We start from the raw sequence: 17,322 nt of genomic DNA on the forward strand, positions 1-17,322 counted from the left end.
TGCGGTCAGGCTGACCTAGTACCAACTTTATTTTAACAATTGCGGCCATGTTTTCCCATTACCACTAAGCAAGCTTGAGCAGGCTAAAACAATCCAGTACTCAATCATAAGTAAACCAACCTGACAGTTACCATGGCATTTTTACTACTATTATGGTTATTTCTATAGTCTATGACTATGATCATTTTTACTGTCCATTACCATGGTTGCTACCCAGGTACAGAGGGGAACAAGGGCTCCCTACATTTTTAAATGTCAAACTACAAGAAACTAGTCTCACGGGTGGGGGTGCAGCCCTCTAGCATGGAGTCATCTCCAGGGTTTAGAAGCCGTTATAATTTTAACACTAAAACTTATGTTTAGTTACTCCAGTTTTCAGGTGAGCCCGAACAGTTTTGTTTCCTTAAAGACAGGGTCTCAGTGTGTACCTCAAGCTGGCCTCAAGCTCTCAATCTTCTTTCTTCATCCTCTCTACTGTTGAGATTTACAGCTGCATAGGTATGTACTATGCCTGCCAGTAGATGGGCATTCTAAATAGGATTAATGTGACTATGATTTGACAACACTACACTTTGAGCTTTACATCTTGTGTAACAGCCAACTGGCTGGCTGATAATCATGATTTTTGTTGTTGTTGGGCACTGTCCCCAAGCGATTCAGCTCCAGGTTAGCTCTCTACCACTTGAGCCACAACGCCACTTCTAGTTTTCTGGTGGTTAATTGGAGATAAGTGTCTCATGGACTTTACTGCCTGGGCTGGCTTTGAACCATGATCCTCAGATCTCAGCCTCTTAGGTAGCTAGAATTACAGGCACACAGCTGATGTTTTGTTTTGAGACCATGGTCTCACTATGTAATCCACGCTGGCCTCAAATCCCATATCCACCTGCCACTCAAATGCTAAGATTACAGGTATGAACCACCATACCAATTTATTTATTTTTTTGTCTTTTTCTATGCCAGTACTGGGGCTTGGACTTAAGGTCTGGGTGATGTCCCTTAGCTTTATCTGCTCAGGGCTGTCCCTCTATTTCCACTTCCAGTTTTTTGGTGGCTAATATGTGTCTCAGGGACTTTCCTGCTTGGGCTGGCATTGCACTGAAATCCCTAGATCTCAGTCTCCTGAGTAACTAGGATCACAGGCGTGAGCCACCAGCTCCAGCCCATAGTTACCTTGGACAACTGACTGATAGCTAAATGGACCACAGCACTTATACACAGTAGTTGACATCCTAGACTTTCTCCTCTACAAACTGACATTTTTGAGACAATATCTATAAATTGTACTACAGTACAATTTAAATGTATATTTATAGTACTATTGTACTATAAATCCCAGTGACTCCAGACTGCCAATGGAGACATCTCAACTCTATAAGTAGTCATGAGGAAAAGGCGCCAATGATTGGATCATCGGAGCTCTGACCTCATTATCTACAGACCAGTGATGGGTTCATAATTTGATGGGCATTTGGAAGGTAATGGGTCAGTGAGGGGAGTGGGCATTTGGGAACCTTCCCTTGGGAGCTATGTCTTGTCCTTGATGCCTTCCTCTCCCTGGCCTCTGTGATGTGAACAGCTTTGTTCTACCATGAGTACCTTACTGTGATGCTCTGCCTCTCACCAAGACCCTAAAACCACAGAGCCCAAGGACCCTGGCCTGAAACCCTACAACTGGGGGCCAAGGAAAACATGTCCTCCTTTCACTTGACTTTCTCGTGGCAAGGGAAAGGTAAAAGACACCAGACGCTCTGCCCTGGTGAGGAAAGTCCTTTAATGCATTGTTCCCAGCGGACGGCAACCCGGACCTGCTGGCATGTCCTCTTGAGAGGCTGGCCTCTGAGCCCCGGGAGCAATGTCCTCTGTGCACATCATCTTTGGTTCCTTATTAGTACCTTTGGCTCAAGTGATTTTCCTTTGTGTGTCGTGCAATAAACAGGTCCCTTCAGAAACTATCTTTGTCTCATGGTTTATCAGTTGATTAAAGAATAAAAGACTCTTATCCCCTCCCTTCCTCTCCCTCACAAAGTAACAGAATCATTGAAATGAATTTTTCACCTGGTATTGAGGAACAGTGTAATCAGCAGGTGGTGGTTTCCAGAGTACCTTAATAAAAATGTTTATCAAAAGTGCTTATCAAAAGTAACTTCAACTGTGATACAGTCTGAGAAAAATGCACCGCAGATCGGTTATTAGGATCACTCGTGAAGGATGGACCCTGGCCTTATTCTCCCAAGTCAAGCTCACTCACCTGCTTGCCTGTAGGCAAAGCAGCTGTCCTAGGCTCAGCTGAAAGTCCTGTCACCCCAGGTGGTGCATTCCACTGTGGGCCTGGCTGAGGACGCCACCCTCCATCCCCTACAGACCATAGCCCATTTTTTCCCCCTAATTTTCTGCTTCCTTGTTAAGCCCTGTATAAGGCCACCCCAAAACCCAGTCCCTCACACAACCTCCAAACCCCAGGGAAGGTCTGTGCTCCTCACTAGCAATAAGCAGCCCTTGCCTGTTGAGATTGAGTCTAGCCTGTTCCTTTTCCCTTCTCCTCCATTTTCCTAACGATATTAAAGAAAGGTATCAATCTTGTTAGGGTTGTTAAATAGCCTTGTGAATATATATGTGTACATATATATTTTTTTCCTTTTTCCTTTTGGGGCTGGTCCTGGAACTTGAACTCAGGACCTTGCACTCTTTTTTTTCCCTTCAAGCCGGGCACTCCACCACTTAACCCACATTGAACATTTTGCTGGTTAACTGGAAAGAAGAGAGTCATAAGAGTCTCCTACTCTGCTGGCTTTGAACCAGGATCCTCAGATCTCAGCCTCCTCAGGAGCTAGGATTACACAGGTGTGAGCCACCAGCCACCTGGCTTTTTAATTTTATTTATTTATTTTTACTTTTTCCCTAGTCTGTTAGAGACAGATACTTAAGCATTCACAGATGACATAACGTGGTGCTGGGGATTTGATTTAAAATAATTCCTTGGGCTGGGCAGGCTCGATTAAAGAGGAGCGAAGGGCGTACCGTAATAAGCCCCCGTCCCACGTCGTCGTCATTGCCACAGCCCACCGTGGAAGCCAGGGCGGACACAGAGAGCCACGTGGAAAATGGAGGCCCTCAGAGAGGGGAGAGGCCTGTGGAGAGGCCTGCGGACTGGAGAAGCCTGTGGAAAGGAAGAAAGGAAAGAAACTCGCCCTCTGGAGGCTGCAACTGCTCCCAGCTCTGGGGTAGCCCCCGGGGCAAGGCAATTGCAAACTGGCTAATAAAACCCATTCCTCACCTTGAACAGTGCTCGGTGCCCAGGATACAAGAGCACGGTTGATTGTTGTTGAAAACAGCCCTTAAGTGCATAGGCGTGGGACCATGAAACTATCATTTCCACTTCGGTGCGCGTTTAAAATAGTCTGCTAAAAAGGAACAGGGAGTAAGGCTATTAAAAAGGGACGGGAGTAAGGTTGATGGTGTAATGCACAGGACTGCAGTGGCCAGGAGCCCTGGAAAAGCGCTTTTGGAAACGCTGTCTTGCAACTCGTTCCTGTGGTTCAGGGGTTGCAAGCACTAAGTGATCGCCTCCCCCTCTGTGCAGTGGTTGATTCCACTCTCCCTCGGGTTCTTCGCGATGGTGCCTTCCTACTAAGTTCCCTCGCTGCCCCCTCCCGCCGGCAGCCCCAATGGTTTAGCCCGGCTTCCCCCGGGGAAACCCCGAGGGGCGGAGCGCGGGTGTCTGCCAGAGGCGGCGTCCCCCTCCGCGAGTCCACTTGGATCGTTCCGCGTCAGGGGGGGCGGGCCGGCTTTCGTGGGCAGGGCGCAGCCCCGGGCTCTGATTGGCCAAGTCCGGAGTAAACATCCGGCGGGGTGGGGCGGGGCCGGAAGTTGGAGAAGAAGGCGGCGGCTGAGGCGGTTCGGGAGCTTGAAGAGTCGGAGTCGGTGCCGCCGGGTGCCATGGGCCGGGCTGAGGCGCCTTGAGGGGCCGCGAGGCTGGGCCATGGCCGGCGCTAGGGCCGCCGCCGCCGCCGCCTCGGCGGGGAGCGCTGCCTCCTCGGGCAACCCACCGCCGCCGGAGCCGGGGCTGGGGGAGCTGCTGGAGGAGTTCTCCCGGACGCAGTACCGGGCTAAGGACGGCGGCGGGACGAGCGGCTCCAAGGTGAGCCCCGAGGGGCGCCGGGTGGGTACCCCGGGCCGGCCGAGGTCCGGAGGCAGAGGAGCGGGGTGGGACTGCCCGGCTCCGCAAGGGGCGAGAAGGGGCTGCTCCCGGGTGGACGCGTGGGGCTCCGAACCCAGGGAAGGAGGGTGGGAGGGGTCAGGGTTCCAGGAGGGATTTGCCCCTTTGGTTTGCCACCGGGGCTGGCGAGGTCGCGGGTCAGAGTTGAGGAGTGAGGTACAAGGCCCCGTAGAACAGGGCGAGAGGGAGATTGTATCCTGCTTCGAGTGCCGAGTGGTGGTGTCGGGACGAAACACCCCGAATCTAAGTGAAAACAGGGTGAGGGCAGGTGGAAGGGGCCGGGGGGTAGTGGGGCAGATCGGCGCCTGGACGAACCCGAGCGGGTCGCCTCCTTATAAGGTCCCCAGCGTGACTTGGGGCCAGCCCTCCCCTTTGCTCCACCCCGCAGGAAGACCGTTCACGCTCGCTCACTCTGCCTCTCTGTTCCTTTATCAAAAGTTCTCGATTCCTCTTTTCCCTCCCACTCCCTCGCGATTTCCGCCAGGCATCTATAATCACCTGACCAGCTGGGTATCTGGCCTAGGAAAACCCACCCAAGCGCTGGCTGGTGGTGAAATGGGAATCTCACTGATCCTGCCTTCTCTCCTTCCCACGTGGGTTTGGCAACTTTCATCAGATCCGCTTTCCAGTGGGACTCTCTTCCATCCTCGGCCGCAAAAGTTTTGATTTGGCTGGGACATACTGTAGGTGGTATCTGCCAGTCTTTGTAACTCAGGGAAGGGAGATGTCATTAAGGAAAGTGCTTCCTCGTTTTCCAATTAACCTAGTGTTTTTCAGAGCATCAGGTGGGTTACTTGTTGATTTTTTTTTTAAGAGATTCGGACTAGGAATGTGGCTTAGTGGTAGAATGCTTTCTTTCACATGCATGAAGCCCTGGGTTCAATTCTTTAGCACCACCTAAACAAAGTGCCAGAAGTGGTGCTGTGGCTCTCAAGTGGTAGAGCACTAGCCTGGAATAAAAAGAAGCCCAGGAACATTGTTCAGGCCCTGAGTTCAAGCCCCACGACTAGCAAAAACACACACACACACACACACCCCAAAAAGATTCCTTGGTCCTATTAAGTCTAAGTTAGAATTTCTGGGAAGGGGAACCTAGGACTGGCACTTTTTTGCACTACTGGGGTTCAGTTTTAGGGGGAACTATGCCTTCTATTTTATAAGCAGATGGTGTGTAAGATGGTTTTTACTGATTGCACTGACAAGAGCCTCAGGGTACTAGACAGAGATTAGGGGATAAGGAAGAGCCTACTGTCAAAGGAACATGATGGATTATTGCAAGTTACACAACCTACAGTAAGAGTAAGGGTTCTGTTTTGGTTTTGAGACAGTGTCTTACTGTTTAGCCCAGCCTGTCCTCAAACTGAGGATCCTCCTGTCTCAGCCTCCCAAGTGCTGGGAGGACAGATGTATGCCCGTGTATGCAACAAGAGTTGTTGTATTTTATAGGTTATCCACTCATTTGAAGTTAATGAAAGCTATAATCCATCTGGACGCCAATGACTCACACCTGTAATCCTTGCTACTCAGGAGGCTGAGATCTGAGGGTCACGGTTCAGAGCTATCCTGAGCAGACAAACCTGAGAGATTTTTTTTTTAATCTCCAGTTACCCAGAAAAAAGTTTGGAAGTGTGGGTGAGATTTGAGTGGTAGAGTGACAGCCTTGAGTGAAAAAGCCAAGTAAGAGCCAAGTAATAGCAAGAGGCCCTGAGATCAAGGTCTAATATTGGCACAAAAAAATGCTGAACACAGCGTGACCTGCAATGTGGAAGTTACTCAGGGTCCTTCTTGAAGCATATCACATGGGGTGTGATGGGCCTGCTACCCAGATTCATGTCTCTTCATAGCATTGAGTAATAATCACAGAGGCACATGTCAATCCTAGTTGACCTCTCCAGGTTAGGGGCTGCTTAATTCTCAAGTTCAGAACACAGGAATCTTTACACTCAAGTGTTCTCCTCTGTACAGGTTGATCGCATTGAAAAAAGATGTCTAGAACTGTTTGGCCAAGACTACTGTTTCAGCGTGATTCCAAATGTGAATGGGGATATCTGCGGCCACTACCCCCGGCACATCGTGTTCCTGGAGTATGAGAGTTCTGAGAAGGAGAAAGACACGTGAGCATCATGAGCCAAGACGCTCTCCCACCGCTGGGCAGGGTAGATTCACTTTCCCCAGGTGCTAACAGGGTTTGATGAGCTAGGATGCCAAGGTGACCTGACATAGGATGAGCACTGGGGAGTCACTACTCCTACTCCTCAGTTCATTGCCGGAAGACCGCTGACTCCAGTTTACCTCTCTGAGCAATCTTAGTGGGTTGGGTGTTTTTTTTATTTGCTTGTTTGTTTTTTATGGTGTGTGTGTGTGTGTGTGTGTGTGTGTGTGAGAGAGAGAGAGAGAGAGAGAGAATGAATGTATATGGAAGGTATCCTGTGTGTCTAAAGTCACACTGCTTGAGTTTACATCCTGACTACCCCATTTTCTGGCTGAGCAAGTTATTGAAACTCTCTGTCCTTAGTTTTTCTCATGTATAATTTCCTGCTTCATCTTAATTAATGCTTGCAACAACTAGTTAAAATTCTAGGTGGCGGGGCTGGGAATATGGCCTAGTGGCAAGAACGCTTGCCTCCTACACATGAAGCTCTCGGTTCGATTCCCTGGCACCACATATATGGAAAACGGCCAGAAGGGGCGCTGTGGCTCAGGTGGCAGAGTGCTAGCCTTGAGCGGGAAGAAGCCAGGGATGGTGTTCAGGCCCTGAGTCCAAGGCCCAGGACTGGCCAAAAAAAAAAAAAAAAAAAAAATTCTAGGTGGCTAGTTCAGTGCCTATTGCTAAATGGTGCTAATATATGCCATGTTTGTTAGAAATAAGAGCTACCTTTTTATTCCGAGTCTACATAATAGCTGATACCAGAGCAGATACTAAGCACCTGATACAACAGGTAGTCCATAAGTAGTCAGTAAAGGGACAACTGATCAAGCATTGAGGCTCCAGCAGCATTTTTTTTTGTTATTGTTGTTGGCTTGTTTTGAGACAAGATCTTAGCTATGTAGCCTTCAGGCTGACCTCAAAATGTCTCAGCCTCTCTAGGAGGCTGAGATTACAGGCATGCACCATTTAGTTATCAACAAGACCCTATCTCAAAATTGGTCAGCTCAAGCAATGCAATAATACCGTATCAAAAAGAGAAGTGGGGCCGGGGGTGGGTGGGGAAGAGAAGGAAAGAAAGCAAAAAGAGAAGCTGGAAGCTGGGTGTGGTGGTGGTGGTGGATGCCTGTAATCCCAGCACTTAGGAGGTAGATGCAGGAGGAGTGGGAGTTCCAGGCCAGCCGGGCTACAGAGTGATTATAGGCAAGTACCACCTCAGTTTAGAGTCATGATCATCAGGCCAAATACATGAGGACTGTGTGGGTGTTACTGTTTTTGAGCACTCATTAAGGTTATAGATTCTCGGCTAATTCTCCTGGGTCTTCAGAACCAGAATTTCCAGAATCTACGTTCTCAGCTCCCTAGCTCATCTAAGCAGCTGCAGGTCACTGGGAGCCAGAGAAGACTTAGGAGCAGAGGAACAACCTAACTAACTCTGAAGAGTTAGAGGGGAAAGCCTTGTTTTCCTTATCTGAAGTGTAGATAGGTCTCTAAAACAAAAGGGGCTTGCGGGACTGGGAATGTGGCTTAGTGGTAGAGTGTTTGCTTAGCATGCATGAAGTCCTGGGTTTGATTCCTTAGCACCACATTAACAGAAAAAGCTGGAAATGGTGCTGTGGCTCAAGTGGTAGAGTGCTAGCCCCTGAGTCCAAAGTCCCAGGACTCCCCCCACACACACACAAAGTGCCTTATGAGCTGGGTGCCCGTGACTCACTCACTCCTGTAATATTAGCTATTCAAGAGGCTGAGATCTGAAGATTATGATTTGAAGCCAGCCCCGGCAGAAAAGGCCCAGTGAGGCTATTATCTCCAACTAACCACTCAAAAAGAACTCAAGGACAGCATCCAGGCCCTGAGTTATTAAAGCCCCATGATTGACAAAATAAAAGTGCCTTGTGAGGTCATGCTGGGATTCCCTAAAAAATGAATGAATTAAAGATTATATGGAGGGTGGAGACATGGAAAAATAATTTTTATTTGTATAAGTTTAGTGTGTATTTGCAGACATAAATATATAAGCCTATATTCACTCAAACGCTCTCTGCTTAGCACTACAATAAAAAATTGTAAGAACAAATGGTAATAAAAATAGGAACTAGTTAGAAAACAGAGGTGGAGTTATTGGGGGTTTTGGGGAAGGGGAAGCCATAGGACTTGAACTCAAGGCCTGGGCACTCTCCCTGGTCTTTTGTAAAAGCTCAAGACCAGGGCTGGGAATATAGCCAGTGGTAAAGTGCTCGTCTCGTATACATGAAGCCCTGGGTTCGATTCCTCAGCACCACATATACAGAAAAAGCCGTAAGTGGCACAGTGGCTCAAGTGGCGGAGTGCTAGCCTTGAGCAAAAAGAAGCCAGGGACAGTGCTCAGGCCCTGAGTTCAAACTCCAGGACTGGCAAAAACACACAACAAAAAAAGCTCAAGACCACCACTCAACCACTTGAGCCACAGCTCCATTTTCAGCTTTTTGGTAGTTAGAGATGAGAGTCTCACAGACTTTCCTGCCTGGTGTGGCTTCAGAGATCCTCAGATCTCAGCCTCCTGAGATGCCTGTCTTGCCTCCCTTCTTACTGGTTTAATTACTTGCACCACTGGGAAAAATTTCCCCTCAAAACTTTTCTGCTTCTTGTTTCTCTTACTACCAGTAGCTCTCACTGACAGGGGGAGGCTTTTGCTAAGGGCTGGTTGGTGAATCTTTGAGCAGGACCTTTCATTTAGGGAAATGTGATTTGGCATGGGTGGGGCCTACTGGAGCTCATTTCCAAGCTGACTCTAGGAGTTCCCCTTTCAAACCCAGCAGCCCACTGCGACACCATGCAGTATCACACATAGCTTCTGTTTCCTCTCCTTCCCTGCCCTGTGACTGGACTGTTAAAGGTTAGGATGTCTTAGAGCCATGTCTACCACGACCATGTCAGTGCCAGACTTTGAAGTCAGGCCCCATTTTACCACGTGAACGCCATTTTACCACACGAACCACACTTTACCAGGCGAACCTGAGATAAGCAGGCCCTGTGAGCAGACCCAGGACAAGCCCATTAGGGCCCAGTCAGTCTAGAACTCTAACCGCTGGGAATGCTTAACTCTGACCACCCCTAGAATCGAACCCTGAGCCAATCAGATTTGTACCTGTATCCTAATCTTGCTTGCTTGAACACCTAATTGTTGTAACTTTGTTCTTTGCCTTTATAAGCCCTGTGTAATCACAGCTCAGGGCTCCCTCCTAACCTCTGCTGTGTCGGTGGGTAGGACGAGGCCCGAGTTGCAGCTTGCTTAAATAAAGCCTTGCCTTGCTTTTGCATTTCGGAATGTTTGAGTCTCGGTGGTCTTCTTGGTGGTGGTTTTGCGACTTGGCACAATACCATGTCAGTGCATTCCCTTATAGATCTCAGAAATGGCCCTGTGATTTCCAAAAGGGTTCAGGGGACCACAGATCTTACTCTGAAAATAAAGTGCTCTGGACACTCTAGACATAACCAGTGTTCAGCTTCCTGTGCAGCTCTGCCTTTTATTTACCATGTCTTCATTTGAGCTCATTAAAAAAAAAATCACACCTATCATAAATATTATGAAATCAGAATTCTGTTTGTGTGTACATGTGTGTACACACAGGCATTGGGACTTGAACTCAGGGCCTCCTGCTTTTGCTCAGCTTTTTTAGTCATGACAGACTACCACTTGAGCCACAATTTAGATTTTAATACTTAGGATTAGCACATTTTTCTTTCCTGAAAAATTTAATATACCAGTGACCTGAAATTTAGGAACTGATAGCATTCATTAAATTTCCAGTAAGTTTGTTGTTTTTGTTGTTGTTCATTTATCTTATAACCATAGTGGTGCTTGGATTCAGGGTCTTGAGCTCTTGTTTGTTTTTTTGCTCAAGGCTGATGTACGCTACCAATTGAGCCACACCTCCACTTCTTCCCAGTGAGTATTTTGTTGTTAGTGGTGATGGACATGGGGCTTGAACTCATGGCCTGGGTGCTGAACCTGAGCTCTTTTGCTCAAGGCTTGAAGTACTCAACCACTTTGAGCCACAGTGCCTCTTCCTGGTATTCTGGTGGTTAATTGGAGATAATAGTCTCATGGGGACTATTCTGCCCAGATTGGCTTTGAACTTCAGTCCTCAGATCTCAGTTTTCTGAGTAGATAGGATTACAGGCATGAGCCATCCGCACTCAGCCCAGTGGGTATTTGCATATATATTTTCAGACCTCATTTGGGGTCTATATGGACAAACACACATAGATGGAGTTCCTACTGGGAAGCCATACTGACCTGCTCTTGCCTGTGTGTTAGGTTTCAGAGTACTGTGCAAGTGGGCAAGCTGCAAGACCTCATCTACCGCAGCAAGATGGCCAGGTGCAGAGGACGGTTTGTTTGCCCAGTGATCCTGTTCAAAGGCAAGGTAAGGGTGTCCCCACAGCTTCATGCTCTAAGACCTGTTTGGACTTCATGCCCAGTATAGAGTTGTTTAGTTCTCTACTAGCCAAGGATCAGTAGTTGGTTCTTGGGTTTCTAGTGTTATGGGAAACAGACCATAGAAAACAGACGATGGTTTCTGCGAGGTAGGGGCGATTCATACCAGGGTACCCAGTTTTCCAATTCAGATCCTGGCTTCGGTACTTCCTGCCTGAGCATGGCCTTAGTTCACTGAGGAATAAAGTGGGAAGAATTTTATCTACATCAAAGGCTTACAAAATAAAATCTTTTTTCATTCTCTCTTTTTTTTTTTTTGGGTGGGGGGGTTGGTTGGTCGTGGGGCTAGAACTCTGGACCTGGCTGCTGCCCCTGAGTTCTTCAGCTCAAGGCTAGCACTCTGCCACTTGAGCCACAGCGTCACCTCTGGTTTTCTGGTGGTTAATTGGAGATGAGTTTCATGGATTTTCCTGCCCAGACTGGCTTTAAACCGTGATTCTCAGATCTGAGTGTCCTGAGAAGCTAGGATTATAGGCCTAAGCCACTGGGCACCTGTCTCTTTTTTCATTCTTCTAATCATTAAGTATTTATTAAACATAATAATCTATGCTAGGCATTGTTTCAGACATTGAGAAATAGCAGCATGTGAGGCAGACAAAAATCCTTCCTCTAGTGGAGCTTATTATTTTAGTATAGCTACTGTTGTTTTGTTTTGGGTTTTTTTTTTGTGGGTTTTTTTTGCCAGTCCTGGGGCTTGGACTCAGGGCCTGAGCACTGTCCCTGGCTTCTTTTTGCTCAAGGCTAGCACTCTACCACTTGAGCCACAGCGCCACTTCTGACTTTGTCCGTTTATGTGGTGCTGAAGAATTGAACCCAGGTCTTCATGCATGCTAGGCAAGCACTCTACCACTAAGCCATATTCCCAACCTTAGTATAGCTACTGTTGAGATAACTCCCTAATATGACTTTACTTTATCCATTTTGTCATCTTTTGGTATAAGGGATATTCCTTTAACATTAAAGGAAACATGGGTTCAGAGTAGTTGAACAACTTGCCTAAGTTAACTTTGCACAGCAAAACAGAGCTGGGATTTAAGCCAAGTGTGGGGGTCTGTAATCCCAGCAATTGGGAGGCAGAGTTAGGAGTATTGTGAATTCTAGATTAGCCTGGAATACATAGCAAGATCCTCTCCAAAAAAAAAGAATGAGAGAGCAGAGTTGAAGCTGTCTCTAACACTATGCTTTAGTTAAGGGTCACCTGTTACGGTGTAAGAATTACCGCAGAAGGCAGCAGTATGGACTGCTGGCTTGACCTGTTGTCTGCAGAAAGCTGACATGGCCTGAGAGTGCTGGAGAGCAAGCATGATGCCAATGGGCACAAAAGTGTACGGGAGAGGCACCAGGAGGCCTCCACAGCTAGTGAAGTGGGGGCGTGTCATCGTATCACCGTAGGTGACGGAGGAGGCGAGATACTTCCAGGGTGTTTCAGTTTGCCATGAAAGCCCTTGTGATTTTCGAGCAGTGAAATCCAGGAGGGAGGTGAGCAGGAGTGTAGCCTGCTTAGCAGGTATCTGAGTGTTGTGCAGCCTACAGTTGCAGTCACCCAGCTTGGATGGTGAAGGACAGAAGGGAAGAGAGGCTGAATATTGGCTCAGCCCCTGGTGTGCCTGCCTGCTTGCCTGCCTGCCTGCTTTCTTTCTTTCTTTCTTTCTTTCTTTCTTTCTTTCTTTCTTTCTTTCTTTCTTTCTTTCTTTCTTTCTTTCTTTCTTTTTCTTTCTTTCTTTCTTTATCTCTCTCTCTCTCTTCCTTTTTTTTTTGTCCTTTTTGGTACTGGGGATCGAACCCAGGACATTGCACTTGCTAGGCAAGCGCTTTGCCACTGAGCTACATCCTAGCCCATGCCTTTCTTTTGTAAAGGAGGACAACCAGGAAAGGCAAGGTAGGAAAGGAGACTGTTGAAGGCTTTTTGGGGGTACTTTTTGGTGAAAGTATGTTGAGATGCTAAGTTTCCAAATCTTCCTGTTCACACTTTGTGAAGTTTTCAAGTTCCTAGAGCACAGTGCTTGTCCTTAGAAATCGCATAAGAGGGCTGGGGATATGGCCTAGTGGCAAGAGTGCCTGCCTCATATACATGAGGCCCTGGGTTCGATTCCCCAGCACCACATATACAGAAAATGGCCAGAAGTGGCGCTGTGGCTCAAGTGGCAGAGTGCTAGCCTTGAGCAAAAAGAAGCCAGGGACAGTGCTCAGGCCCTGAGTCCAAGCCCCAGGACTGGCCAAAAAAAAAAAGAAATCGCACAAGAGTGCTGGGAATATGGCCTAGTGGTAGAGTATTTGCCTTGCAAAAAGAAGCCAGGGACAGTGCTCAGGTACTGAGTCCAGGCCCCAGGACTGGCTCCCCCCAAATATCGCACAAGAAATATTAGAATGTTTTGCCCAAGAGTGTTTCACAGATTAGCAGTTCGAGGATGGACTTGTGAAAAGCTCTCCTTGTCAAATCGGAACAAGAACTATTACTTTTTTTTTTCTTTTGTCAGTCATGGGGCTTGAACCTTGGGCCTGTGCACTGTCCCTGAGCTCTTGAACTCAAAGCTAGTGCCGTACCACTTGAGCCACAGCGCCACTTCTGGCTTTTTCTGTTTATGTGGTACTAAGGAATTGAACCCAGGCCTTCATGCATGCTAGGCAAGCATTCGCCCACTAAGCCACCTTCTCTGACCAGATCAAGAGTTTGAGGTCAGTCTGAGCTATATACTTAGACCATGTCAAAAATAAAGTGTTGGGTGGGGGGAGAGGGAGAGCCAGGTATTTGTGGCTTATGCCTGTAATCCTAGCTACTTAGCAGGCTGAGTGAGATACGAAGGATTGTGATTCAAAACCAGACCAGGCAGAAAAGTTTGAGACTTTGCCTCCTAAAATAAACCTAGCAAGAAAGGACTAGGAGCATGGCTCAAGAGGTAGAACACCAGTCAAGCAAGCTGAGCTCTGTGAACCCTCCCTAGTACCTCCGGGGGAAAAAAGGAGGGCTAATGATGTGGCTCAAGTAGTAGAGCCCTTCTTTTTTTTTTTTTTTGGCTGGTCCTGGGCCTTGGACTCAGGGCCTGAGCACTGTCCCTGGCTTCTTTTTGCTCAAGGCTAGCGGGCTAGCACTCTGCCACTTGAGCCACAGCGCCACTTCTGGCCATTTTCTGTATACGTGGTGCTGGGGAATTGAACCTAGGGCTTCATGTATGGGAGGCAAGCACTCTTGCCACTAGGCCATATCCCCAGCCCCTGTAGAGCCCTTCTTTAGCAAAGGATAGACACTGTTTCAGTCCCTAGTACCACCAAACTCTTTATCTTCCCCCAGTTCTTTCTGTTGTCTTACGTAGAAAAAGTAAAGTACATAGCAGGTTTAGAAGACTATACATGTAGACAAGCACATGCATGTGCACACAAACACAATTGGTTTCTTGGTAGGATTGGGGACATATTTGAGACTATGTAGCCCAAGCCTGCCTAAAACTTACTTTGTAGCTCAGGATGCCTTCCTCAGCCTGTCCAGTCATAGGATCTCAGGTGTGTACCATCCACCACACCCATCTAAGTAACAATTTTTAAGTAATTACATATTGCTAATATTTTGAATGTTGGGGTTAAGTAATATATTTCACTGAACATTTAAAACTTTGGCCAGGCATCCATGGCTCATGCCTATAATCTTAGCCACTCAGGAAGCTGAGATCTAAAGGCTCACATTCAGAGCCATCCCAGGCAAAAAGTCTGTAAGAGACCTTCTCTAATTAACCAGATAGGAGATAAGGCCTAAGTGGTAAAGCACCAGCTGTGTGGTGGAAGCAAGCTGAACAAAAGTGAGAGGCCCTGAGAGTTCAAGCCCTGGTATCAGCAAAACATTGATTAGCTAATTAGTTAAAATTTATAGTTCTAAAGGGTATGATATACTCCTATACCATTTTCTCTTAGTGTTTCTTTGTAGCCTTTGGTGTCACATAGACACTAGAAAGTATACTGAGGTTTGAACGCAGGCCCTATGTTTACTAGGCTTGTGCTCAACCCTTGAGCCATGCCCTCAGCCCTGTATGTGTCTTTTAGGCAATTGAAATGTGGGACAGTTCATCTTTGTTTCCTCCTTTAAGACATAAGAATCAGAGATCATTCACTTTTATTTACTTATTTCCTCGTTTTCTGCATACTAGGGATTGGACTCTGGGCTTTACCACTGGGCTACACCCCCCAGTCCACTTGTATTCTGTGTGCCAAGTTGGTCACAAGATTGGCAGATCCTGCTGAGGTGCTTCCACATATGGAATTGGAGTCATTCATAATTCGGTAACAGGAGAACATTTGGAGTGAGCCTTGCTAAGCTATAGAAGCAATGAATTACAATGTAGAGCACCAAGGCTGAGGAGCAGGTGTTGAGAGTTAGAATCAGTGATGGGGTTAGCCCTTTTGCCAGGCATTACCTGGGATCTTCTTGAAGAGTTTCATCTCCTAGTTGGGAACTTGGTCACTCATTCTTGTTTATTCAACTATAAATACATCTTTCCTAGTCCATCAAGACTCTGGGTTTAATCTGTAGCAGTGAAAACAAATAATCCCACACTAGTGCTTTGAACATAGGACCCCAGGCTTTCTGTGCAGGTGCCCTATCTCTAAGCCTTGCCATCAACCCTTTATTGCACTGTTTTGTTGAGATTTTTGTTTTTGGTGTAGTACTAGGGCTTAAATTCAGGGCATTGAGCTCTTGCTTAGATTTTTCACTTATAACTGGCATTCTGTCACTTGAGCCACACCTCCACTCCAGCTTTTTTGCTGGTTAATTAGAGATAGAGACATGTGGAGTTTTCTGCTAGGCTGGCTTCAAACTGCAATCTTCAGATCTTATCCTCCAGCTAGAATTACAGATGTGAGCCACTGGGTGTCCACCTAGGTTCACTGGTTATTTTTGGTCCCGCGCCCTGGACTGCAATCCTTCTGTTTATACTTTATGCAGTAAAGTACACATTTCCTTGGCCAGTCTGGGCCGCCCTCCACTCACGTGCTAATAAAGGACGTGCCTGTGGGGGAAAAAAAAAAGTACACATTGCTACATCCTACTTCTTCTCTTGAGATGGAGCCTAAAAGCTTTTTTTCCTGGGCTGGCCTGGAACCAAGATTCTCCTAATCTCAACATTCTGTGTGTCTAGGGTGACAGGCATGGCTACTCTGCTCAGCCATTGGTCGGGGAGAATGTCATAAATTTTTTGGCTAGGCTGGACTTAAACCTTGGTTCTCCTGATCTTAGCCTCTCAAGTTGCTAGAATTATAGTCATAAGCTACTGTGCCTAGCTGATCATTCCTTTTGAAAAAAAGGTCCAAAATGCAGCTGGACCCTGTGGCTCACACCTGTAATCCTCAGGAGGCTGAGATCTAAGGATCACAAATCAAGCCCAGCCTGCACAGAAAAGTCCACGAGACTCCTATCTCCTCTAATTAATCACTAAAAAAATGCTGCAAGTAGAGCTGTGGCTCAAGTGGTAGAATTCTATCCTTGAGCAAAAAAGCTTAGGGACAGCACCTAGACCTGGGTTCAAGCCCCAGGACCGGTACACACACAGAGAAAACCTGAATTATTTCTCCCTTAATTGTTCCCTTTGCCAGGCACTAGTGACCCATACTTAAATCCTAGCTACTCAGGAGGCTGAGATATGACAGTTGTGGCTTGAAACCGGCCCAGGCTGAAAAGCCCATGATACTGTTGTCTCCAGCTAATCAGCAAAAAGCCAGAAATGGAAATGTGACTTAAGGAAGTGTTAAGGGTGCCAGCCTTGAGGGGGAAAAGCTGAGCAAGAGCACAAGGCAAGCCCCAACACCAGCAACCCCTCCCCCCCCAAAAAAATGTGCTTCCTGAATCTCAGCTAAAACATTGCCACTTGGGATTTGTAGCAACTTCAGCTTCTCCTTGATTGTTTTCCTTTTCTCCATCTGTGAGCTGGCAGTGGTGGCTGGTGATGCCCCATCCTCCTTGTGCGCTTGTGAGAGTTCACTGAGGTGATGGTGCTACTTTGTCAGTACCATGCCCTACATGTGGCACCTGTGTGCCACCACAAATTTTGTCCACCACTTTTTAGTAACAATCAAATGCTCAGATTTGGGGGAGAGACTCTTCGGCTAATGGTGGATTAAGTGTTAAGCACCCATTAGACTGGCTGCAGTCGTGTCTGTGCTTGGACGTGCACTGAGGCCAAAGCTCCAGCAGTGCCAGGTGTGCCTCAGCTCTGCGTGCATCAGAAAACTGCCTGACTCTGAAAACACTGTTTGTCTTCCAGCATATTTGCAGGTCGGCCACTCTGGCTGGATGGGGGGAGCTGTACGGACGCTCTGGCTACAACTATTTATTCTCAGGTGAATATTGAGCAGCTTTCTCTGGGACTAAGAATGAGAACCTGGGGGCTGGGGATATAGCCTAGTGGCAAGAGTGCCTGCCTCGGATACACGAGGCCCTAGGTTCGATTCCCCAGCACCACATATACAGAAAACGGCCAGAAGCGGCGCTGT

The 17,322-nt window shown here is 47.3% G+C and overlaps 1 protein-coding gene across 4 annotated transcripts in view; it reads left to right on the top strand.

The window, feature by feature from the left end:
• Positions 1–3,874: 3,874 nt before the first annotated feature.
• The window catches only part of Mtmr14 (myotubularin related protein 14), a 43,512-nt gene continuing 30,064 nt past the window's right edge, over positions 3,875–17,322 (top strand). For all 4 annotated transcript variants that reach the window (XM_048356244.1, XM_048356245.1, XM_048356247.1 and 1 more), the window contains exons 1-4: positions 3,875–4,141; positions 6,185–6,333; positions 10,666–10,774; positions 17,094–17,169. In XM_048356244.1, the coding sequence (XP_048212201.1) occupies positions 3,983–4,141; positions 6,185–6,333; positions 10,666–10,774; positions 17,094–17,169 (493 nt within the window). In that variant the 5' untranslated portion in view covers positions 3,875–3,982. The remainder of the gene's footprint in view (positions 4,142–6,184; positions 6,334–10,665; positions 10,775–17,093; positions 17,170–17,322) is intronic.

Source organism: Perognathus longimembris, chromosome 10 (genome assembly GCF_023159225.1).
Source record: "Perognathus longimembris pacificus isolate PPM17 chromosome 10, ASM2315922v1, whole genome shotgun sequence".
Lineage (NCBI taxonomy): Eukaryota > Metazoa > Chordata > Mammalia > Rodentia > Heteromyidae > Perognathus > Perognathus longimembris.